The sequence below is a fragment of the Physcomitrium patens genome, chromosome 15, assembly GCF_059467195.1.
Source record: "Physcomitrium patens ecotype Gransden chromosome 15, ASM5946719v1, whole genome shotgun sequence".
Lineage (NCBI taxonomy): Eukaryota > Viridiplantae > Streptophyta > Bryopsida > Funariales > Funariaceae > Physcomitrium > Physcomitrium patens.
Window position 1 is genome coordinate 14,639,627 of NC_143424.1, and position 27,669 is coordinate 14,667,295.

The window sequence follows — 27,669 nt, forward strand, 5'->3', positions numbered from 1 at the left end:
TACTAATTTGTAAGCAAAGGACCTTAGACCTCTAACATATTTTTGAAACAACCATCAATTAATAGAACCTTCAATAATATACAACCTAATGACATATAGTAAGATCTTTGTAGAACTAGAATTAATATTTCTTTTGGAAAATTAATTCAAATAGCAATAAGTATTAAAAAAGATCTCAAAAATATATATATATATATATATATATATATTATAAAGAAAAACTAAGAGAATAGAAAATAGCAAGAATTGAAATTGATGATTTAGATGGGAATATTATCTTGAAAAAAAAAAAAAACAAACAAACAAACAAACAAACAAACAACAACAAAAACAATAGAGAATATGGACTTGTTGAAATAGATGTAGAATTAGTAGATAATATAGTTTCTAAGGTGATATTATATGATGGAAGTAGCATCAATAATATGCATAAATCCATCAAAAACAAATTTTCTCTATTAGAGCCAATCATAAAAGCCAATAATATCTTGAACCATCATTTCAAGATATAAATAGCACATCCAACGAACTCTTCACACCATGAGTCAACAGAGACGCAAATTTATTGCAGTGCTGCTCGCAACGCCCTTGCTACCACCTTCCCAAGCTTCACCACATTCGCCATTCCAAAATAACGTGTGCATTATTACATCCTCAAAATACCACACAAACTATTTCATCTGTGCTTTACATGCCGCCAGGCCACGGTTCCGCAATTTCACCCCCACCCATGTCACACCACTCGCCGTCGAAACTTGTAATCAACACCTCACAAAACTCTCCAGCCCAGCCTTACTGCAACGCCTCTGCCTCCATCCTGCACGCCCCCGCCTGCTCCCTGTTGGACCCAACTTCCCTCTTCCAACGCCTACCACCTTCCATCGTGCTCACAGCCCGCTCCACAGTAACCTGATGCTAATGTATCTACACTTCTGACTCTTTCAAATAGATCCCCGACTCTCCAGCCTCCTTGCATCTTCCCGCCCGACGGACCTCTTTCGCACATCTGCTTCCCTGGTCCAACCCTCGCCTCATCCTACGCATATCTACACCTCAAAAATCCTCCACACGTCCAATAATTACGCCCCCCGCCATTGCCTCCTTCCGTTCTTCCCATACAAACCGCCCTCACTCGCTTCGCAAAACTTGTCCCGCCGCCCCTCACTCTACCTGGTCTCCGATGTGCGGCCCGTCCGAATGGAAAAGGATCGGACGGCAACGCTTGTCCTCGTTCATCAGGCTCGAGTTCTGGAAGTGAGCCACCAGAGCAGCTTTGCCCTGAATCCGGGCGTATGCCAGCGACGCCACTTTCTCCGAGTTGAACTTCTCCCACTTCTTCCCGTTGAACGCTTTGTAGAACGGCACGATCCGCGCTGGCGACGTCATATTAATGAACGCGTACCCAACGTTGCACTTGTTCTGCGCACGCATCACCCGTCAGCCCATTCCCAACCACCCCTCCCACCCTCTCTGCTCACTCCAAAACACACGCCCTCCCAACCATCTCTCCGCACACCCCACACTTCCCCACTCCACACCCACTTCGCCCACCCCCACCCCATGCAACACACCACCATGCCCCGCCCCGCCCCACTCCATGCAACTGCTGCACACCGTACCTTGAAGTCGATGGGAAGGTATATGAAGTCGTATGTGCCCCGATGCTGCTCATCGATTGCGGCCAGCAGCATCTTCGACGTGTACCTGACAACCCACACTCCTTGCTTCAGCGCATACGACACCACCGCACCCTAAACAATCCCCAACACCCGCATGACCCTCACTCACGCACTACGCACAAAAACCATCCCACCCCCTCTTCACAACTACGTCCCATCTCTTCCGCCCAAACACTGCACGCTCTCTCCATCTCACCATTCCACAACCAACCACGTCGCTTACTTGTTCGGAATGTTCTTGATCATCAGGGTCGTCCTCAAATCTTCGCCGCGCATTATCCGCTCCAGATCCAACTGGTACTGCTTCTTGTTGTCTGCCTGCGCAGATCCGCTCTCCCCCCTCCGACTTCGACCCCTGTCCGTCAGACCCTCTATCGAACTCGTCCCCAGCACACCTCCGTTTTGCAGAAACCGTGCACGGTTCTGTGGTGACATCATCCCCATGTTCGGCGACGACGCATGCTCCATCCCACAGTTTCCCCCCACTGAACTGCTCATGTTCATCACACCATGTTGGCTGCTTCCGCCGCCGATGTTCATCGCATGAGCTGCGTTTCCACCCAGACCTGTGCCTGATGAAGACCTCATCAGGGCGCCGCTCTCCACCAACGACTCGCCTCCCATGTAGCTGTGCCGTCGCTCCAATAACGACGGCTCTCCCGATGGAGCTGAACCCACGTGGTGACGCGACAGACTCGCCAGCATGCCGCTGCTGTACGCGTGCGACTGCGCCTGTGTCTGCCCGATTGCGTTGAACGCCTGCCCCATCGACGACGGGTTCGCCCACAGCACCGGCGGAGGACTCCCCGATATGTGAGAAAATGACGAACCCGAACCTCCCCACAGACTGAACTGCTGCCCGGACGCCGATCCGTTGCCGTTCGAACTCGGATACAGAAGCCCGCTCCCTCCGGACAGCACTGCACGCACTTGCACACCAACATCGCACCGTTACAACCTCGTCGCCAACACCCACTCCACATCACCCGCTCGAACCTGTGCCATACACAACCCCACGCTTCTGCCATCCTGGCCTGCATCCACCCCACGTCCACACCTACGCTCACTGCACCACATCCTCACGTGTCACCCAAAACTCACCTCCGCTGCCGTGCTCTAGCCCCGACGTGTCACCGAAGCTGCCAGCCCCACCCGTCGTCCGTTGTAATCGACTCCCAACCTCCATGCTCTCCCGCCCTTCCCGACCCCTCGCACCCACTGCGCTCGACATCGACGCCCCCGACCCGGGAGATGCGAACTGCCCCGGGTTCAGAATTCCCTTGCTGAACTCTGGCAGCGAGTGTGGATGAGGCGGCAACCGATGCCCGCCTCCTCCCATGTGCCCCAACGAGTGCCCCGCTGCTTCCATGTGGTTCGCTTGCGCCACGTGACTCCCGATCGTTCCCACCCTGATCGGCTGAGACATGTGTGACGCCAAGTTCGGACTGTTCGGCGGCTTGCTCGGTGACTGAAAGCTTCCGTAACCCAGTGTCGCATGCATTCCTCGAACTGCCCCGTTCTCGCCGCCCCCGCTCCACATCGACGCATGCCCTGCACACGCCCCACCCGCTGCCTTCAATCCCCCTCTTCCACCCCCGTCCCCCTCACCCACTCATACCCTCCTTACAACCACAACCACCGCTCACGCTCGTCCACGCCCACGCACCACTCAACCATCCTCCCACCACACCCACTCCTCCTCACACCGGATCCCATGCTTACTCGGAGGCGATGTGTTCAACGGAGACAGCGCCTGCTGCCGAGACCGCACATCTTCGTCCCCTGACTCTTGGTTCAGCTGTTGAAGCAAGCTGCTGCTACATCCCCCAACACATACCCACACAAACAACACGTCAGACACTCCACATCACTTGCCCGCTCGCTTCACAGCTCGCGCGCAACCACATCCTTCCCCACCCTCTTCCCACTCCATCAACTTCACCGCCTCCAACCCATACCAACACCCACCAATCCGTTGCTCCCTCCACACCCCATCCTCAACGTCCCACCCCATCCTCAACGTCCCACCCCACAACCAAACTCCAACCCAGGCCACGTATCTAACCTCCGACGCGCTCCACCTGGTCGACTTGGCTCCAGCTTGATGCGCTTCCCGGCTATGTCGCTTCTGTTCAAAGCCCGCAATGCTGCCTCCGCTGACCGGACATCGTAGAACTCGATGAACTTGTGGTGCCGCTTGTGCGGCGTTTCGCGAATCTGCTCAACCACTCACCCCTTGTCAAACCACCGCTTCACCACCCCAACCCACACCTCATTTCCTCCAGCCCCACCTCTGTCCTCCTGCTTCTCACCTCAACCCACCCACACTGCCACCACGCCCCTCCTGGCCCTCACTGCACCCCACTCCACCCCACTCCACCCGCTCCCAAATCACATCCATACCTCACACTCTCCCTTACCTCTTTCACTTCGCCATAAGCTCCAAATATCTGCCGCAGGTCGTCGTTCGACACTGATGCGTCCAAGTTGAACACCACAAGCGTCCCCTGGTTTACGTCCTTGTCCGATGGATTGTCCTGCACCCCACATTGCCACTCGCATCTTTAGCCATCTCCATCCCATCCATTCCCAACCCACCCCACCCCACGCCACCCCACCTCCAACTCATCAAACACTCTACCTCGCACCACATTCGCTGCCCCATCCCATCCCTACAACCGCCCCAACTCCCAACCACTCTGCTTCCCCTCACCGCCCCTCGCCCTCCGTCACTTCACGTCCTGCGTTACCTTAGGGATCGAAAAATGGATATCCAGCTTCCTCCGCCTCAGCGGTTTGTTCTGCAGCGCCCTCATCGCGCTGCGCGCTGCCCGGATGTCATAGTACGATATCATCACGAACCCTCTGTGCTTGCATGCGGTGTACAACGTCCGGATCGCCCCGTATTGCTGTTACACACCACAAGTCAAACCACCGCTCGTTAGCGCTGCTCCTCACCCCGCACCCCAACCACTCCTGCCCACCACAAACCTACACACCACCCCCCAACATCCCCGCGCTGCCACCACTCCCACCCTTCCCTCCCAACCTTCACGCTCTTCCTCGGGACCTCACTTGCCATGCCCACCCATCTAGCGCCTCACGCCCCACCATCAATTCACTCACTTCCCCCACACACTACCTCAAACAGCTGCTTCAGCTCCGTATCCTCCACGTTCGAGTTTATGTTCCGCACGAACAGCGTCCTCGACGGATGCTCCCCGTATGGATGCTCCCCCGCCACCGACCCCGCAGCCCCGCTTTGCTGTCCCGCTCCCGAACCGTCCCCTATCCGATGGTTACTCGCGTACCCTCCCACCCCGTCCTGCGCGTCCCCTTCCAGCTCCATCCCCCCTCCCGAACTGAACAGATCGAACTCCTCCAGTTCCTCGTTGTTCGCATTCTCTTCCCTCCTGTTCTGCGACGCGTCGTAGTCGTCCACCACCCCCGCCAACAGATCGTCGTCGTCCGGAAGCAGGTTCCCAATCGTGTGTAACTCCAGCTCCTCCAACGACCCATACGCCAAATTGTCGTCCGCATCCAGATCGTTGATCAAGTGCGCCGAAGCCGTGTCCAGTGACTGCACCACGCGGTTCTCCGACTCCGACAATCTCACTGCACAACCACACCCACCACACTCCTCAGATTCCTCCACCTTCTCCCCCCCCCCCCCCATCATTCCCAACCACCACGCCCCTCCTCCCATGCCTACCCTGCACGCCTCCCAACTGCGTCCCGCCCGACAACACCCACGCTTGCCTCGTCTAGGGATTGCCGTCCACGCTCAATCACGCACACCTACGCCTCCGCAACTGCAACTGCAAATCCAAACGCCAAGCGCCACACTGTTGCGCTACCACCTCTCACTGTCTACTACACCAACGCACACCCAGCAACCAAAACACAGGGTGGAGTTGCGCTGCTTTACTTTTGTCAAAAATTGCCGAAAACGACGTCGAGAAGTTGCTGCCATCCACCCCCCTCATCGGCTCCAGGTTCTCCAGGCTGCCGTCCACGTGCGGAGACGACGACAGTCCCGCCATGTCTCCTCTCTCGCTCGACATGCTCCACGAGTACGACGACAAGCTAGGCGGTCTCCCTTCCCCGACCGCACCTAATCCCCACTGTTCCACATTGCCTTGTTGCCCGTTGCGAGGGCTTCCTCTCGGCCAGTCCTCACCCCGATTCATCTGATTGCTCAACGACCATTGCTGGGTGCCTCCCCCCCTGGGAGGCCCCATTCCCGGGGGCGGATTATTGGCATACCCACCCGACATCGTCCGCCTGCTTGGCTCCATCGCCGGCTCTGAGGTTTTATTCCGTGGCCTGGCACCACACATCGTCCACCATCACATGTCACTCCTCTGCGCTCACAGATTATGGAGCTGATTCGGCTTAGGTTATCCCAGCAGGCTTGACGAATTGCTTATCTAGAATGCTTTCTTGAATTTCCGAAGGAGAAAAGGAGGAGGGGATTCGTAATCTCCGCTACTTGAGTCAATCACTTGTGAACATGAGTTCCAACCTTGTAAACTACAGCTTCTATGCTAAGAGTCCGCACTTTTGGGTAATAGAGCAATTTGATGGTAAAAGCTCACAAAGATGGCTTTCTCTTTGCTTCTAAAAGGCTTCTCCTACGACCTCTCTTCCATGAAATAAACTCAATCTGAAACCGTGCTACCGGCAATCCTTGGACATAGTCTTTAAAGGGTGTGTCTGACAAGCGCTGGAACCCTATTCAATCTCATTGCTCATGATCGTTCCAATCCAGAAATGTAAACAGACCCCACAGTGCCTTAATCTCATTTATAACTTGGCTGACGTGGTCCCTGACTATGTGTGCTATCAACACTCCCGAACGGAAACCCACAAAACAAAACGACAAATCCGGGGTCCCCAAAGCGGAAACGAAACCATTGCATACAGCACAGCGACGTTAAACAAATCTGGAAAAACGCAACAGAGTACACCGAGAAGGGCCATTAACCAGAGCGAGTATTGCCCTGTCACTGCAACCTAGAATGACGTGACCTATGAAACCGACCGCTAACACCCTGCAAACCCCATCGACATCCCACAAAAACCTCTCAATCATCACAAAACCGACAAGCAGCTGCTTCCTCTCCCTCTCCGCCTAACCCTATATTCCTCGTCCCGGCGTCTCAAACTTTCCGCTCCCCCACATTCCCTTGCCCACCGATCTCACGTCACGAAACTTCAACCCCGGCCACAAACTACCGCCACGATTCACAAACCACGCGACAATTGAAACAACAGGGGAAAAAGAATTCCCCAAAAAAGAAAAAAAGTGTTACAAACCTGGCGCGAATTCGTCCGCGACATGCTCATTTGAAGCGCCAGCATCAGACCGCAACGCTACCGTCCACACCGACCGGCTCCCTTGTCGTTGCTACCACCTCATCGCTCGCTCCTCCCAGGGAAGATGCCGCAACAATCAATTAACTGGAAACGCTCCCCCCTCACGCCCTCTCCACCCGAGCAATGGCTTGCATCAACACCTAACTCTTGGAACCACGCACAAGCATAGCCACGCCACCGAGCGAGAGGAGGAGGACGGAGACGCTCCACACAGGGGAGCACGCTGTCCAACCCCCGCCCCCCCCCCCCCCACAATCCACACCACCCCACCCAAGCAAAAGCCAAACCAACAGAGAAAACAACGCCGAACAAGGAAAGCAAAAAGGAAAGGAAAAAGGAAGAATGAATGAATGTAAGAACAGAACAGAAAAGAAAATGTGTGTGTGGAAGTGAGTGAGTGAGTGTGAAAGTGAGTGTGTGTCTGTGCATCTGCATTTGTGAGTGTGTGTGTGCGAGTGAATGTGGGTCTAGTCAAGGAGTCTAGTGCCTGGTCTGGTGTGAGTCTAATGGGGGTGGGGTGGGGGCTTAATTTTTCCTCGGGATCTGGGCCAGCATGCCACGTGGCGCTGACATTGCTTTATTCCCACCCCTTTATACACACTCCCTCCCAAACACACTGGGACAACTTCCACACATTAATTAATTAAATAATATTAATCTTTAGGTGTTTTTTTAAATATTTTATGCTTGTATGAAAACCCATTACACTACCCTTGCAGCAAAATATTATAATAATAACAATACTTGATTTTCTTCTCCCTGGCTCATTCCTTGCTCCACTGTAACTTTGACTATTGCAAGTTGGTTGCTGGAAGGCTCTACTGTGTCTTTTTTTTTTTTTTTTTTTTTTTTTGGTAGTGTGTGTCACTTTTACTGACTCAGTTTTGACTTCTAGTGGTTGAATTCTTTTTGGGGGTGGGTGTTTTAAAATTTTAAAGTGTGATTTTTTATTTTTTTATTTTTTTTGAGTTTGGAAACTTTTGGGAGAAGTAATAAAGTCAACCTGATTTTGTAAAATATAGTTTTGACATTTAGAGATGGAAGGTTTCTGGAAGTGGTGCTTGTGTCAAAGTAGGGTTATCTATTTTTTTATGCAAAATTGCGAGATGTAGGGATTGTATTTTCTTTTTCTCTTTTTTGAATATTACATATCAAATAGACTATGCCATGTGTAACCAAGCATCCTAACTCTTGTAAGGTAATGTAAAAGACAATGAGTATGAGGGAGATGCAATGCATAATGACTTTATAGGGAATTTGTAACCTTTTACCAAATCATGTTGATAAATTTTTATGTCAAAGTTTGCTTTATTTGTTTTTTATGTTTCACTTAGATTTATACAAAGAAAAAAGTTATATTTAATTTAAAATATCATTTTAATCCTTAATCTGGTAGAATATGGTCAAATGTCTAAAACATAATTAATAAGAGTTTTTAAATTGTAAAAGCAACCACCTTAAATTATTTTCATGTATTTTCTTATTTTGTTGGTAATAATTTTTTATTTATTATATTAATTATAGTATTATTATTTAAATCATAATAAAAAAATAAAAAAGTTAGTTTAAAAGTTTAAAATAAGTATGAAAAGTAATATTTTGGTTTAAAAATTTCTTCTTAGGCTTAAAAATACGTTTTCAATTAAATAATTATATCACACAAAGTTTTATATTGATTATTTGTTGATAACATTAATATCAAAACTTATAAAAGAAATATCTTTATACATGCTTTTGTTATTTTTTAGTGTCATTGTTGAGAAAAAAGACTTAAACTTTACATGGTAAATTATTAATACTAAATTGTTCTCTCAAAAACAATAAACATATTGATCATCTAAAATTTGAAGTCATCATAGAAATATTCTTTATAAAAAATAATACAAGATCCTGAAGTTGTAACATTTGGCATATTATAAAATCATTTTTGATTCTACCAATATAGATGTTGTTGCACTTATTATTATCTTTGCATAAAAATATATAAGTTTTAATTTAAAACTAAATATGTTAAAAGATTTTTAAGGTTATCAAACAACTTAAACAAAATTTTCTATGATATAATAATTTCAAATATAGTAGACTTTTATATTAATTTAATATCCATGTGCTTTTTTTTTAATTTTTATTTATTGAAATATAAAATTATGTTTTTCTTTAAAGTATTTATGATTTTATTTAGCTAAAAAAAAAATTAAATACATAAATATGTTTATATATATAAATATATAGATTGAATAAAAAATACTAAATATCAAAAAAATAATCTAAAAAATAATGCGATTTTATGAAATCATATTATAGATCTATCATAATTATAAATATTAGTATAATTCTATTACTAAAGAAAAATAAATTCGAATTATATATGAAATTCTAAAATTTTATCTTATTAATATGAATTTTTTATTATGTGTTTAGAATATGTGGAATAGTATAAAATTTATTAAATTTTAATAGAAGTTATTAAAAGGTAAGTCTTTCTTTTCAATAATTAAACTTTTACATATTTATTTCTATTTATCATTTTTTGAATGTTTTGAATGAATATATATGTTATGGAAGAAAATATATTTAGAAAGTTATATAATTATCTTAAGATATTTTTATAAAGCAATAGAAATTATAATAAGAATTATTATCTATTATATTTTTTTATCAATTATAAATCATAAGAAAAATTAAGATATAAAATTGAAAAAAAAAATTATACTGAGACACTAATATAAGAAGTTTATTTTTTATTTTTATTTTTATTAATAAGAGACTTGTTCTAAATTCCTACAAAAGTTTTAAAAACAATATGCATATTATAAGTAATCTATTCTTTGCCTCAAATAGGAATTTCTTAAGCTAGATTGCCACTGATGCTTTAATTGATTAATACATATCAAACTTGAAGATATTTAATTTTTGCATATGCAAATAAAAATAGAAATTGTCTGAAAAAAAATGATGTATGTATTGCTATAGGATAGAAGTATGATGATGTGAAATACATATGAATTCACTATCCAACCATTAAGGATTTAAGAGAACTAACTACCTAAAATGAGTCTTGGATTAGTATTCTTATATCACAAGTCCATGATTCATTGACATGGACTTTCTAGTGCAAGTATACTAACAACTAGCCTAGCCGCCAAGGTCCAATTGACACTTGTCTTGTTAGACTGCATAACAACTTGGTAGGTAGTAATAACTATACATTGACTACTAACTTATATAATGGCTAATATGGTGGCTACAAGTTGTCAACTAATAATGCAATTTCAACCATCTATATAGGTAATTATATAATCTCTAATATGAATTATATACATATGTAAATACTATTTTAATAGAAAAATAATATGTTGATGCTTATTAAAATTATATCTTATCAATATTATTCTTATTATTCTTAAAATAACACCTTTACTTATTAATATTAATATTATTTATTTATTCTAAATATGGTTTTTTTAAAAAATATTGTTCGAAATTGATTAGAATAAAACTTCAATAATGTATTGATGAAAAATATTTTGTATCTTTCAATGTATTTTATGACACTTATTTGCATTGATTTTATTTTTAAAATGGTAATTTGTTTCTTACATCTCAAAATTGATAAAAGTCATTATTTTTTAAAATTTTATTATATTAATATTATTTAACTACTAAATTCATTTATATTCTTTTCATAAAATTCTACTTTGTTTTAATCTATTTTTACTAAATCTTTAAATTTTTATTTTTATTTTAAAATTTATAATGAAGTTCTTATTTGGTTTCAATTGCTTCTTAATGGCTTTAGTATTTTTTTTTCACTTTAATTAAAGTTTTAGAGTTTTTAATACTTTACTTACAAATATTTTAACTTTTTTATTTTCAATTTATTTCTTTATAATAATCTATCTTTTCTTCTTGTATTTTTTTCTTACAAGATTACATATATTTATCCTTTTTTATAGTTTAATACTACAATATTATGTTACTTTTTATTACTAAATGATTTTAAAACAAAAATATAATATCTTTTGAAAGAATGTACCTAACTTGATTCCTATGCTTTAATCAATATTCTATCTCATTTTTACATTACAGGCTTATTTATATAATATGGTAAATTTTTCCATCACAAAAATAAATAGTTATACTTTTAGGTTTATAGAATTTATAAGTAATTTTTTATTTTAAAATTTTAATTATTTAACTAATTATTTAAATAATTTTTATATCAATTTATTTTATATGTTTTATATAATATCTAGAATCATTATTCACATTATGAATACATTCATTGTTGCACAAAGTAATGAATGTTGCACAAAGAAATGCCACCACATTTAATCACATTCTAAAATCTTTTCCCTACTTTAGTTGGAATCTTTATTTTATCAATAAAATTTTATTTTTTTCATTTTTATTAAAATTAAGTTTTTTCTTATTCAACTATAGTATAGAAATTAGAAATATATATATATATATATATATATATATATATGTTGGCTAATAAAAATAATATTGGAATTTTCCTATCATGAGTACAACTCTATCTTCTGATGTAATATTCAATAAAAATATGAATTTCAAAGATGTGTGCAACTATCATATTATTAAAAAAAAATGGCAAGCAAAACTACGTTTAATCAACACAAAATATCGTAACAAAAATATTGGTGATTAAACAAACTAGCATTTATAAAACAAGTATGGTCACAAATTGTCAATTCCATAAATGGTGATAGATCACCTTTGTCTTATGTGGTAGCTTTGATAGCAAAGTGCTCTATATATACCAAATCAAGATGTAATGACTTATGTGTGGAATTTAAACATCTAAAATTAAGTCTAAATTATAGACCTGTAATGTCAAGAATATAATTAGTATTGATATTTATGTGGATTGATTATTTGATGACATCATTGTTTGTTTATGATCAGATGTAGTTTTGGAGTTTTTTATAATGTGATGCATACATCTAATTCTAGAATTGATACATCATGCAATAATTCTATAGAAGGAGCAATAGTTGGAATTATAATGTGGAGACATCCATCATCAATAGCCACGTATTTTTACACCAATGCAACGGATGTTTCCAACAAATTTTTAATCATGTCATAAATGATGACCACCTATTAGTCTCTTTTTCATCCTTAGTATAATCAAATCTAAGCAAAGACAATCTAATTTTGCCTCACACTCATTGAAAGCTCTATATTCTCTTGTTTTCATGCATATTCACATGTTGTGATATTATTCTTGTAGTACAAGCAACATCATGGTTAGAATAGGTGATAGATATTTATATATTCCTTGTGTTTTTTTAGAAAGTAGTTAGTTACTTTAAGCTACTTGGATAAGAGAATGGTATGGTGAAAGTATGATAGATTGGATAGATTGCAGTTTGGGTGCAAGTATTTGAGGTTAATATTCTCTAGGCAAAATTGATGTGTAGTTTGAAATAGCAACAAGTTTACATGGATAATTTAAATTAACAATTGCTTCATTTGTATGTATTCGTAAGGATTTGCATTTAAGCTTAAGTTGTAAGGCTACATGATTTATTGAGTTATATGGCAATTGATGTATTTGATTTTAATTAGGTGTTTTTCCAAGTTTTTATTTGTATAGGTTATTATTTGATTGAATTTTGCATATATATATATATATATATATATATTTAGATTAGAATGAAGAGCTTTGTTGTAATCTAATTTTTATATTATGAGTAATGTGAAAAAATGTCTTTTCTTACAAATGACTATTTTTGTATTTATATACATTACTGTAGTTAAGTTGAAGAAGTAATTGCTTGTTTATATGCTCAAAATATGTATTGCATTGAAACATTTTAGAAATCGTGTACTCTTATAGAAATGATTTAATATATTTTTTATGCAATCATTAAGTTTTAAATTACAGAATGTAGAATAGAATGATTTAATTCAAAAAAAAATAATAACAATTAGACAAAGAGATGTTATTCATGTATATGGAGATTTTTCATGTCAAGTGTATATTAAGTAATTTTTAAAAAAAATTTAAAGAAGTAGTTTTAAGAATATTTCAATAATAATAATAATAATAATAATATAATCTTAATAAAAAATATATTATTCAATTATACTTATGTATAATATTGACATTTAAGTCTTGATTTATTTATAATATTATAGGATATAAATTTATAAGTATGGCATTAATATTAGATGCAATTGCATTTGTAATTTTTTTCATATTTGAAATTAAAATTTTTCTAAAATATTTATTTTTATTTATCAAGTTTAAATTTAAATAGTGTAGTATATTATTGATTAATTTCTTTTGCCTTATGATATCTTCATTTCTTCTTATCATTTTAAAAAAATAGTTTTTATATTTTTTATTAATTTTTATTTTTTGTATACTTTTAATACCTTTATTTTTAGGCATATCTTTCTATTGGTATATAAAATATCTTTTTTATTTAAATATTATTGGTATTTGATTAAAAAAATTGATGTTGGATGGTTTAGTTGATCAATCTTATATTTAGAATGAGAAATTTGTAATGTTATATGTCTAAGTTTATAGTGCTTTGGCTTTAATAGTGTAATGGTGTACATTATATTTTTTTAACTAACATGAGAAAATTAGAAAATATATCTAAAAGTATATTTTTGAAAACTTTTATAGTTTTTAAAGCTTTTTCATATGTACATAGAAATACTAAATTGTGAAGAATTTGTAAAATATTTAAGTGAGAATTTTTGTATTTTGTATGGATGTTATAAAAAGTTAGTAATCATAGTGGTCTTTTTAGATGTTCATTGAATATCTTCTTTGTACTATAGAATTAAGATTTAATATTATTATATTAGTTTGAAATTTTTATTTTATAATATATATGGATGATTTGTAGGCATTAATTAATACTATGAAAAAGAATTAAACAAGATTAATAAAATACTTCTAAGTTTTTATAAAAGTTGTAGTAGTCTTATAAATTGACCATCATTTAGTTTTGACCTCTAATTATGCTTGAATTATAAGCAACAAGTGTATAATTCTACCAACTTAAAAGTTCTTAGATAGTTTGAATAAATAAATATTTTGAAAAAGCTCCAACTTTTTTTTTTGGAGGCATACAAATTTTTTATATAATCCACATTAGAATAGCTTTTTAAAGCTTTTGAGATATTTTTTCTTTTGTATGCCTCATAATTATGCATTTCAACTTTGATGTTAATAATAATTGAATATAAGATGTCATATTTTTAATTGAGAGTTATTAAATATTTCATACTTTTAAGCTTTTAATATATTATAAATATTTTGGTAAAGATATAGATTATTAATATGCTACTATTAATATGTATAGATTATTATTTTGATAGTATATCCTAATTATATATTTGATATTTTTTAAGAATTAAAATAATATAATAGGTGGTGGCTTAAAGATTTTTTATAGTTATTATAGGAATTATTATATAATTCCATTTATTTCCAAAATTTACATTAATAAAATCTTTGATTGAAGCAACAAAGATTGCTAAAATAAGATAATAATGAATTTTTGCAATCATGAATGGAGTTTAAAATAGAAGCTATAATATCATTGGAGTAAAGGATATTTAATGGAAGATAATACAAAAATATATTGAAAGACTTTTTTGGAAGACTTGGAGTAATTCAAAATAGTACTGATAACTTTCATGCAAATATATTTGATGGAGAAAAAATAATTATTTCAAATTATAAGAAAAAAAAACTTAATTAAAAAGTGTTGCAAAGATGATTTGCTCGAAGTTATACTAATGCAAATCAATAATAAAGATGCTTTTAGAAAACTTCTTGTGTACTTACTTTATTGGTTTAATATTATTTATAATATTTTTTGATGTTATTATCTTAAACAAAGTAAAGTGATTATTGAGGTTAAAAGATGTACCACATTTTTTTCTAAAATACACCAATAAAGTTAAATAAGACTAATTGTCATTATTCGAGAGATTTGATAGTATTATATTGCAATTATTATATACAAGTAAAGATGTTGAACTTGCTTATTATCTCATAGAACATATTAGGGGTATTCAAAAGGATAAAGAGGAACAATTAGACATTATTGTTTCTCCTAATGAATATCATCATCATGAATATAAAAGACCACTTCTTCTATTAGGTGGAAATAGATACATATAGATATATCCAAAAAATTATTAGGTATGGAATATGCAAAAATAATTATTTTTATTTTTAGTAAATTTAAGATTTTTAAAAAATAATATTTTTAAAGAATATAGTATTTTAAATGGATTAAGTCATCTAAATCCATTTAAAATACTATCTATGACATATTTTTAAAGAAGATAGTATTTTAAAAATGTGTCATAGATGGATTGAAATCCATTTAGATGACTTAATCCATTTAGATGACTTAATCCATTTAAATGACTTAATCCAATTAGATGACTTAATCCATTTAGATGACTTAATCCATTTAGATGACTTAATCCATTTAAATGACTTAAAATACTATCTTCTTTAAAAATATGTCATAGATGGATATCTAATATCTAAACCCATTTTTTTTCTATGACATATTTTTAAAGAAGATAGTATTTTAAATGTGATTAAGATTTTTTGTGGTTTTTTTTTTAAAAAAAAATGTCATAGAACAAAAAAAGATGATTTCATCTAAAATGATGAAAGAAAGAGGACTAATTCCAAAAGCAATTGCAATAGACATTATTCTATGAATTACAAGTAGATTATGTTGCTTTTATGATACAAAGATATAATTAAAAGACTAATAATTTTATTGTAAATTCAATAGATATTCTAAAAGTAGCCAGCATAACATATGTATATGTGAAGTTTTTTGATCAAAGGTTGAAGTAAAGAACACTCAACAAGCATGCTCATGAAGAAGAAATTTAGATATTATTGGATATATAACACTTGAGGTTATAAAAAAGAATATAGTTGAAAAATCTTTACTAGAGATGGATGCTTCAAAAGGAAATGTGTTTAGTTTTTGTATGATGTGAAGTGAGTTTATTTTAAGGAAAGAATATTTTAGTGTTGAATATTATCTTTGTATTTATTGATTAAATATAGAAAGAAATAAAATACTTAATTATCCAAATAATTCTTTATACCAATTAAAATTATTAATAATAAATTATTCATCTTTGAATCTATTATAAAGACTTATATTTCTAAAGATTTATGTAAGATTAATCATGTTAACGAAGGCAATATATTAAGGTCCTTTAAAAGATAGAGATCCTAAGTATGAAGAATATACATCATAGAATAGCATTATTTTTTATCCAAAGGAATGGTGGACAAGTTTCAAAGAAAATTTGAATAGTAGTCTATTTTAATTTTTTTTTAAATTTATTTAGTGCTTGTGGCTCTTATTCCAAACTAAAGAATTTGATTATACCACTTGATATTTTAATAAAAAATAAATTAAATTAAATAATTTATAATTTATTTATTTATTTGAAATTATAATGAATTTATAATGGATGTTGTAATTTAGTATAATATATGATTTGAATCGTGATAAAAAAAATATATTTATATAAGTTATTTTTGTATTCAAATTTGGAAGCATGTAAATTATTATGAATTAATGTCAAAATTAAAAAATATTTAAAATTAATTTTTATAAAAAAATTATTGATTTGGAAGACATACTACAAAATATCAATAGTTTGGGAAACATTGGAATAGGTGGAATTTTTAAGTTAACATTGACTAAAGCTCTAAGTAGCCATATTTTCCACAAGTTTGAAGCAACATGCTTTATAGATGACTTGAAGGATAGAAAATGTAGATTTATATTAAAACATAAGTTGGAAAATTTTTATGAGCAAGTTCAAATATATTCTTTGTAAAAAGACAATATATCTTAGAAATTTTTTAAAAATAAATAAATAAATAAATAAATAAAATCTTATCATCTAAAATCATGTGAGAAGTGAAAGTCAATTGGATAAGCTATCAAGTATAGATAAGTTTGGAAATGATAATGGTAGTAGATTAATTACAATTAATCTTTAATTAACATGTATTAAATTTTAGAAGTGAATATAAAAATACTTAATAGAATCCAATCCATAGAATTATTTTTTATATATTAATTTTCAACCAATGAACCTAGTTTATTGTATTTAAAAAGAATGTTAATACTTGTAATTGATTTCAAAGTCATAGGCATATTACTTGTATAAAAATTAATAACTAAGAATTTAAAAGTAAATATTAGATATTTTTGTTGAAAATATATATTAGAAGTAGAGATAATTTAGAAGACATTAAAAATCAACTTCGATAACTTTAAATCTAAAGAAAAAAATATATCTTTGGATGTTTATTTATATTTTTGTAACAATTCTTATTTTAGATACATATTTAAAAGAAAACTATTGTGAATCAAAATGATGATGTTTGAATTTCCAAAAAACTTCTTAAAAACTTTAAAAACAAATAATTATTGGCAATAGATGATCATGGAGATTTGTACATGCATAATCGATTGTATGATATGGGCCATATGCTTGCAAAGAAAAAGTTTGGAGGATCTTGAGATTAAGATTTATATTTGGTTATAATAAAAATGGCTATAATAAAAAGATGATTGTTATAGTCTTAACATATCAAATCTTATATTTTTCACATGTATAAATTTATATATTGAAAACTTATGAATTAAAATTAGATTATTTAACATCAAATTTATATTTATGTCTATAAGGTAAAAAAATTATCTAAGATCTAGCTTTTACAAAGTTGGAATAAAAATCGGATTATAAAGTATAAACTAAATATAAATAATATAAAATAAAATTTTAATATTTAAAAAATTTGTGAGGATTTAAACTTTATCTCAATTCTTATAGGAAAAACTTTCAAATTTTAGTATTTTCTTATACACTTTTCAAATAAAAATCACATAGTTAAAATTCAAGAAGATAATATTGATTAATTTTAGAATATTATTGAATATAAGATCTTAAAGTAAATTTATGTAATTTAACTTGATAATTGCATCATTCTTCAATAATTTCTAAATAATATATTTAAATTAGTATTATTAAAAGATTTACATTTCATATCTTGTAAAATTTTAAAACAATTGACAACCAATTTATATACCATAACATCTTTAGTTTTTCTTCACCTTATAAATTATTTTTTTATAATATTAGAAAAATTAAAATTTTAAAATATAAGAAAATTTTAAAAAATCCTTAAAGATTAAAAAAAAATAACGTGCTTGTAGAAGTTAGGCATGTGGAAATGTAAGGCTTTGAAAGAATTTCTAAGTCAATTAAATATTTGGTTGTATAGGAGTAATTAAAAATTTTAAGGTATATATATATATATCAAAAGGCTTTAAAAATTTGACATATTTGAATCTAAACTTGTAAGAATGTCAGAGGTTTAGAAGAAATTTGAAGTAAATTAGAAAATCCAGTTACATTAGAATAATTTTTGTTGAAAAAGTATAGAAATAATATAAGTATATAACATGATTATATTAAAAGAATCTTTGTTTTATATTATTTTTATTCTATTGAATCAAATTATAATTTGAACTACTTATTTAGTATATTTTCTTGATTCTATATTGCCTTATTTTAGCCTTTTATGTTCTAGTTGAAGTTCATTTTTATGCAATGTGGATAAAACTTTAGTCTATACAAAATCTTTTTTGATATAGGTTTTGCTCACAACCCATTGACTTTGACAAAAGCAACAAACTTGAATTAGTATTGCAAATTAATATTTGACATAAAGTAGGGTAATCTAATAACATTTAAAAGTAGTTACTAAGTCTTAACAAAACTTTCAACAAAGTTTGGTAAAGCTCCAATTTATTGGACTAAAAATTAACATAAGTATAGAATGTTAAAATAAAAACAATAAATTTAATTTAAAGAGATTCTAAAATCTAGAATATGATCAATTAATTTTTGTAACATTCTTTCTTTAACTTCATATATTTTTGGCATGAATCAATTTATTGATGAAATATTTTCTTGTCAAAATAATATCCAAGATTAATACTTAGCAACCATATTTTAAGTTTGAACTATAGCATTTGAAATACTTATAAAGTCAAAATACATCTACAAAGATTCTAAGAAGTTTTTCTATAAGATATAATCAAATTTACTTATTTTTATTTCTATCCAACTCCTCTTATATTCTTATTTACTAATATAAATGTTGATGTTTGTGACATTTTGTTATGGTTGTATTACACCTTCGGTGGCAATCTTTAAACATCAAAGTCCTTCATCATAATAAATTGGAGAGGCATTACAATATTTTTGTATGTAATATATTACATTTTATAAAATTTAAAAAATATTATGTATTTTATAATTTTAATATTAAAATATATTTTATACATAATTTTTTATTATAAAAAATATTAAATATATATATATATATATATATATATTTTAAAATAGTATATTTTAAAATTATATAATTTAAAACCAAAAAAAATACATACAAACCCTACTTATATTATAGAAATTTATTTTTAATATGGAGTTGATTATCAATCTAAAGTCTTTATATTGACGAATATTTATTATAAACTTTACCTTAATCAGTATCATTTTAGATTTAAGAGTAAAATGTATTCTAAAAAATAAATATAAAAATTTTAAAATTTTAAATAAAAAAATATAAATATGAATGTCTATATATATATATATATATATATACATATATTCAAATTGTTGTAGCACTTAAAAATGTACAAGTTCTTGACATGCAAAAGATATATAGTGTAGTTTTAAATGAAAGAAAACTTCATTATGAAATAAATCATATAACAAGCAGAATGTTATCTGGACATTAAACTTCTTCTCATTCTAAGCTTTCAAAAAACATGTATATTGAAAGGATATATTAAAATACCAAAAGCACAAATGAATTCTTATAATTAAGAAAAAGATTGATTAATATTATTTGTATGATAATTTTTTCTAAAATATCAAAATTATTTAGTTTATATATTTAAGAACAAGTTAAAGTTGTTAATCTTAAAAAAATAAATATAATATTTTTATTTTAGAAAATTTCTATTTATTGGACATTAAATATAGGAAGTTGTTAAAGTTGGACTCTACTTCCCACCTCATGATCTATTTTGTACATGTCCTTCGTCTCTAACCCCATTCCCAATCCGTCCCCACCGTGTCCAATTCCACCTCAATCCTATCCCCGTTTCGGCCCTACCCCCTTCTTAAGAGATTTTTTTTTTTTTTCTTTTTTTTTTTTTTTATGAATTAATCATACATGTTTCAAAGTTTATCAGTTGGATTTTATGTAGCTGAAATTTCTTGATACAAAATATTATGGTGTTAGATTGATACGTTAATATGATGCATGTTACTACTTGCAAAAAGAAATTCATAATTCAAAATTCAATTGTATGAAGAATTGAATTGTCATGAAATAATAGTTGTTGTCATTGTATTTATAAAGATGTATCTATTATTAATTAAATTTTTGTTCATATAAAATTTTGAAGAGATATGTAGTGCATATCAAGTTTCTATCTTATTAGATTAATATGTGTGTACAAACATACATACAAATACATAAATGAGTAACCATTAAAAGAATTCAAATAGTAGAATAACAATGAAACATACATACAAATACATAAATGAGTAACCATTAAAAGAATTCAAATAGTAGAATAACAATGAGAGTGTATTATTAATTATCAATAATTTAATTTAATATTATAATATTCTTCAATAAAAGGTTTTATGGATACACATATATACATAAATATACGTATTCTGATTTTCTTTTAAGTTTTTAAAATAATTCCTTACAAAAAGTATTTCACTTGAGAGTGTTTTGATTTCTAGGCCCCCTATTTTAGTTTATTAATCATTCTAAACTTATTAATTTTGGTAAAAATATTATTAATAATATTCAATAATTATTATTTAATAATTTTAATATTATAAATAATCATAAAAATAATAATAATATAGTTTGAATTTTTGGAATAATAAAGTGTTAAAAATATTTTAATATATGTCTTAAAATTTAAGATAATATGTAAGAAGTTTAAAATTTGGCATTTCATAATAGATATGGTTATTCCAAATCAATATCAAATTAAGCTAAATTTAATTTATTTTCAAGTGAATTTTCACATATCCCTTAAGAAAAATCTATAAAAATCTTTTAAATTTTATATGGATAAAAAAAGTTGAAAAGTTTACTAAAAGTACCCTTAAAAATTACATGGTTTTTTATTATTTCTTTTTCATATCATATGTATGTGGAGTTAGATATGTATAAATAAGTATATTAATTTCTTTTAAAAATAAAAAATATTCTCAAATAAGATAATAGAAAAATATGTAATAAAAATATTTTATTTAAAATTCATAGAATTCTAATTGGAAGTGTGGATGTGATGAATAACTAACTCAAATAAAAAGATGGATATAAAATTCTATTGTAATTATTTAACATATTCATTTATAAACAAAATAAGTATTGAAGGATTTTTTTATTATTTTTTTTAAAAAATGATTTTTTTTTAGATAATTTTGATAAACTAATTTAATTTTTTTTTTATTTAAGTATTAAAGAAACTAAATAGCCAATTGAATTGTTCAATTTCAAATTCTTAGGATAGAGGTGAAATCAAGGTGTAAGGTGGTGACAAGATGGGAACAAAGGAAGAGGATTGGAAATGGGTTAACAAACAAAAGACATGTACAAAATGGATCATGAGGTGGGATGTGGGATGTGGCTTTAACAACTCCCTATATATATATATATATATATATATAGATGTGTGTGTGTGTATATATATATATATATATACTTTGTATTTTAGTATAGATACTTATTAAGGATAATTTTTGTATTATAGTATATACTTAAGTATAGATTATTTTAGTTACTTACCAAAAACAATTTGACATGTGATTGTTTTAGCTCTTTTTAAAGCCATGGGTGTCATATTTACAAACATTAGAATAAATCTATAGCAATATCAACTTGTGTGAACAAGATACAATATGACTAAAATGTTTCAAAAGTAGTTGATGGCTAATTTTATTGTCGATTGTATTGCAGGTCTTGTTGGAAAATAAGTAATACAAATTTTTTAATCATTTTCTTCGATTTATTCATCAAGGTACGTGAAAAAAATCAATCAATGCATAAATGGATTATTTGAGACTTGAAATAAATTTCAAAATTGCAGAACTTTGTGGTTAACTTATTTTGAAAAAAAAATGGTATCATAATTATGCAAAAACAAAACAAAACAAAACAATTACTAAGATATTTTGTGTTTTGATAATAAAAAACTGACTTGGATTTTCAGAAGCTATCATGAAATAAATTGTAAGTCAAGAAATTTTTATTCTTAAGTGTTCTCTGTGAACAGCAACAAGATACTTGAAACCAGCAACTGATTTTGCTTTTTGTTTGTTTAGAACATTAGAAAATTAAGAACTTAGTGCCACAATCCATTTGGCAAAGTCAAGGACTTCTTGATTTGGATTTGAACCTTCAACCTGTTGTCACACTACAATTCTTTGATAGTTTTATATCATTTCATTTCATAATAAACAAATAAATAAATAACTGCTAAAAACAAGTTTCATATTTATGATGGAGAGGAGTTGACCAAAACTCAGTTTAAAAAGTTTGTTGTTAGCTTGAAGCAACTGATGGTTTATTTTATACTCTTGGGATCATAGCAAGCCTTGTCTTTAGTACTAAAATATTGTTAATGATGTCGAAAGAGGGATGTTCATTGTTAGACTTTGACTCATTGCACGAAAGGCCTTACAACAAGCCAAAACTTCTATATTCATGGAGAATATTTCTTTTCAGTGATGTTAGTTTAAAATTCATATTTACTTCTAATGTAAAGTATTCCTTAAGTTCCTTGTTGATACCCATCAAATATTTTTTAAAGCAATAATGACATTAATCGTGATAACTGTAATAACAACTTTGTGAAATTAAAGTAATTTTGCTAAAATAATATAGAATTTTTATTTTATTCTTATATATATATATATATATATATATATATGTGTGTGTGTGTGTGTGTGTGTGATTTATTGCTATCCATGTCAATGATACTTTAATGGATTGTACCTACAAAGAAAAATGTCAAATGCATATTTGCAAATCAGAATTACATTTGTATTCCTAAAAAAAGCTAATAATGTAAAAGTTTTATGTTGGAATTCATCAAGGACTTTGGTGCATTCTATTGATAGTTGTTTTCTAAAAAACAAATCATTGAGTTTTGGTTTGAATTGTCCTCCAAATATGGCAAGCAATAAATTTATTGTTACGTTCTATATGATTATGATTCAAAAGAATAAATAAGTAAATAAATAACATGAGATTTTTCTCCTTTGTTCTTCTTTGAATTCATTAAAATGATAGTTCCATTATATGGATAATAATGATGTTTTTATTACTTAAAGCTTTTGAAGGATGAATTATGTTTCCTAACAATACTCACAAGCTCACAAAAAAGTCATTTTAAGTGTTAAAGAATGACAAAACGAAATGTTAACATATATATATATATATATATATATATATGTATTTACTCAAAATCAAAAAAAAAATGGAGACCCAATGTGCAGTAAAAAATGTGACTTAAATTCATTCTGCTATCCAGTTGAATCATCAAGCACAACCAGCGCCTAAAACATCTCTTCATGTATAAACTTTAAATCGAAATTACCGGATTCATGATCACGTATAGTACCGTGATTTTGACAGAGTTCGCTTGCACAGCAGGAAGATAATGCTGCAGCACAATGGTTCGTTCTGAAAGTCTCAATGAGAATGTTCTAGGAATTTGGATGCGAGCAAAATGGTTGTACGCTGGACAAAAACAATGTAAACTCATACATACCAAAGTGGGTGCGGTTTTCACATTTAGATTAAAAAAAATTGTAAGGCGTACTGTTCAATTGAGTTGAAAGAGTTGTCAGTTGCTTCGAACTCTTTCAACTCAACGTCATGCAATTCCAGGTCCACACATCGTTCGCACAAAGCCAACTTCGATGCATCCCTGACTGAAGAGTACAAGTAGTCCAGGACAGAGACTTCTGAAATACTTGATTTCCATAAACGTAAGCTTCACAAATTCCACGGCTCAACAAAAGCCAGACCCCATCAGAGCACATTATCTATAATAGATGTTCATGTCAAATTGATTGGGCTACGAGGAACTGGAAGCACTTCTTAAAGAACCCATACAGATGGATTTGCATTACAAAACATTTCTCATCCTCTAGTATGAACTTAAACAAAGTCCAAGTGATAACAATTATATTTACAGAAACCAAAGACAGAACCTATTTAGCAACTAAATAAGCTATACAGTAGCTAAGGCTGTGCCTCATGCCCCGACGTTATCAACGACCAGACCCTAGTGACTCCCTACAGAGTTAAAAACCGAACGTTTCATCAAATTCTGGTGTGAAGATACAGCCAGCGGAGCTACTTGCCATGTTGAAAGTTCCTTTCAGCATGTACAAAGGTTGGCTGTCTTATGTTCACAAGGCCCATAATGCAACTCTTAACAGTTGTAAAATAATACGAAACATGTGAAGAATGTGCAGAATATTTTCACCTGCATTGAGTTACAAGAAAGTGAAACAAGTCCAGCAAAAATTATATACTTGAAACCGCCTACAAAAAACTCTAAGGCTCGAAACAAAACCCTTACTGACACAGTCCGAATCGCAGATGCTGGTTACTCTAAGATCTATCAGCCCTGGGAGTTGCCCACTCGACGCGCAAAATAAGGTTATCGTAACCATAACCATCCAACTTGTTGATTGCTCGAATAGCATCATCCCTGTGCCAGAACACATGCGATTAGCTTTTTTCCGAGAATAATGGGTCACATCACTTCTAGTTACCCGAGCCATTCACCATCAGCCGAGGTTCAGTGCAACTTAAAAAAAAATTAAAAAACCTGAACATGTATAGGTATTTAAAATTGTGAATGCTTGCATGAATGAACATAAATCATCAAAGACAGTTGATAGAGAACACATGAAGTCCGCATAAACACTTCGACTGCAATGAACTATATACCTCTCACGAAATGCATCAAAAGACTAGGAGAAAGTATGCAAAAGTGCCCGGTCTTATTTTTGTTCATCTGAAGAGCATTCCCCATGAAGGTGATGGTCGTCATTACAATAGACTCAAAAGCACACTCAACAATCCACACAAGATAACTCGACAGTATCAAGGTCCGTAGAAATGAGCAGAATTCATACCGGTTGACAAAATTGATGAAAGCAAAGCCACGGCTAAGCCCAGTTTCACGATCAAACGCAACGTAAATTCGAGAGATTGAACCAAACGGACTGAACAACTCCTGAAGATCCTGCTCGCGGGTATCCTCTGAAAGATTTGTAACTCGGATAGAATTATCGTCTCTTCCTGGTCGTTTCATACTCTCTCCTTCATTACCCTTACCATAACGCATGCTGGGTGGCACATACGATCCCTTTCCTCCAGCTCCAGCGGAAATGCCAGGAACATTATCGTCGGTCGGTGGCTTCTCGCCTCCAGCAATAATGCCCCTCGATGCAGCCAACTCCTTGAAAGGACACTTAGAGGTCCAGTGATCTCCCTTCTTTCCGCATGTCCTGCATACAATAAGAGAGGCATTTCCAAGGGATGCAAGGTCGGCTCCTTTCTCAGGTTCAGCTTTGGCACCTGCTGGTCTCGTCCTCTCCAGAAAGATTTCCTCAGTAGAAACCACCGTTAAGTTATCAGATGCATTTTGACCAAGCGCATCACCAAACTTCCCCAAAGAACGCCTCCGGATCGTGGCAGGATTCAGCTTCTTCATCTGTTAACTCGAACCAACTCATACATCACTGCCTGCCAATCCTACACCAGTCTATAACTCTAACGAGTGCATTACAATCTTTTCAATACCCGCATTGAATTGCAATCACAAACATTGAGAGTCTCAACACTAATTCTTCCGAAATCAAAACAGAAAAGTAGAAAACAAACGACGCACACATCAATGACGCCATACCTGTTTCTTCACACGGATGGTCTTGATGACCTTGGTACGCACATTGTCGTCATTTTTCTTCCATTCGATGATAATCTTAACGCCCTTCTCATCAGGACCAAAAACTTGCGTAGGCGGCAACACACCCTCGATTTCGTCATCCTCCTCCGCCGCATCTCCCCACCGTAAATTCCTTCTGCCTCCCATGATGGAAATACACTAAACTATACGCTTCGAAACTCCAAAAAAACTTTCAATTCTAAAAAAATATAGGAGACTTCCAAGGAAACGCTCACGCTCGCGCTCGCGCCCGCGCGCGGCGTTGAGTAGTAAGGATGGGGAGAGCCCACGGGATAACGAAGCACGGCGAGAAGCAATTTGGTGTGCTGCAACGCCGTGGAAACCAGCCCCTGCACACACAGGCTCATCATCCCTAAACCCACTGTTCTTGTCCCCATGCCAGCTCGGCTCATTACACCCCTTAAAAGTATGACGTGGAGTCCACGTGGGAAGACTCGGGGTCTTCATGAGCGTTTCAAGACCCACGATACATCTTAGTCTTCACGTTGTGGGAGGGTCTTCAGATCTCTATTCTTCCGTGTAAATGTGTGATGTGTTTTTAATGACTTCGTGGGTTTTTTACGGCTTGTGTCATTATAATCATTCAAAATAACGTGGGTTTTGTATTAAAGTAGAAGCTAAAAATATTTTTGGAAAAAAAAAAAAAAAAAAACGTTTGTGACAAATGTGTCAAATATCATTGTAAATCATATGTGTTCTTCTTAAAATTGCAAAATTATTGAATTAAATAAGAGGCCAAGTTTTTACATCTTAACAAAATATTATAGAAACAAAATTTTAATTGTGTAGCATTCTAAAAGAAATTGTGCCTTGTTTACAGAATAGCGTGTATAAATGTTCTATAATAATAGCATGACATAACTATTTGGTAAATCAAAGATTTCGGATTTATTGAATAAATTTTTTTAAAAAAATGTCAACAATTAAATTCAAGCATAAATAAGTGGTAGAAGAATCTTTATATATATCCTTGTTTCTGGACATTGATAAAAACAAAATTTTACAAAGCGTGATAAAGCATTTTAATATTTTAATATTTTTATTGTTTAAGTTGCATCTAGAAAACTATGAAGGTTTCTGATTGTTGTTGTCACTTCTATACATTACTTTAGAGCTAATCAATTGTTCTAGAATTCAAGATTGTATAATGTGTCTTGGCCAAGACAAAATATTTATTTTAGATGAATTACTATTTACATAAGAAGGATAACAAATGTAAAATTAAAAAAAAAATATATATATATATATATATATATATATATTATTATATTTAAAACCTCATTATAATTTTGCTCATCAACTACTTCAATTTTTGTATTATTAGAGAAAGAAAAGGTTATTTAAGTATTTTAAAAAACAGTCTCAAACCATATCATAGATATTGAAGCTGAACCTAATTTTGAAAATTTAAGACCACTATCTGATTACTTGCTAACTTAACCAAAACAGTTGTT

The 27,669-nt window shown here is 33.2% G+C and overlaps 2 protein-coding genes across 4 annotated transcripts; both read right to left on the reverse strand.

Moving 5' to 3' along the window:
- Positions 1-545: 545 nt before the first annotated feature.
- On the reverse strand, positions 546-7,271 carry LOC112292126 (protein MEI2-like 5). 3 transcript variants are annotated; one of them, XM_090256553.1, is made up of 11 exons: positions 6,999-7,271; positions 5,608-6,005; positions 4,822-5,294; positions 4,430-4,588; positions 4,100-4,216; positions 3,745-3,896; positions 3,402-3,496; positions 2,781-3,230; positions 1,903-2,599; positions 1,620-1,704; positions 546-1,419 (listed from the first exon to the last, which is right to left on the reverse strand). In XM_090256553.1, exons 2-11 carry the CDS (start codon positions 5,975-5,977, stop codon positions 1,162-1,164), a joined length of 2,856 nt encoding a protein of 951 aa, XP_090112679.1. In that variant the 5' UTR covers positions 5,978-6,005; positions 6,999-7,271; the 3' UTR covers positions 546-1,161. The 3 variants fall into 3 exon arrangements, with proteins under 3 accessions (XP_090112679.1, XP_090112678.1, XP_090112677.1); XM_090256552.1 differs by having other exon boundaries at positions 3,402-3,493; positions 5,608-6,043; positions 6,999-7,140; XM_090256551.1 differs by having other exon boundaries at positions 5,608-6,043; positions 6,999-7,140.
- A 17,109-nt stretch (positions 7,272-24,380) lies between these two features.
- On the reverse strand, positions 24,381-26,542 carry LOC112292198 (uncharacterized). The gene is made up of 3 exons (XM_024540454.3): positions 26,156-26,542; positions 25,380-25,960; positions 24,381-24,949 (listed from the first exon to the last, which is right to left on the reverse strand). The coding sequence occupies exons 1-3, from the start codon at positions 26,339-26,341 to the stop codon at positions 24,850-24,852; spliced, it is 867 nt and encodes a 288-aa protein (XP_024396222.1). The 5' UTR covers positions 26,342-26,542; the 3' UTR covers positions 24,381-24,849.
- Positions 26,543-27,669: the final 1,127 nt, after the last annotated feature.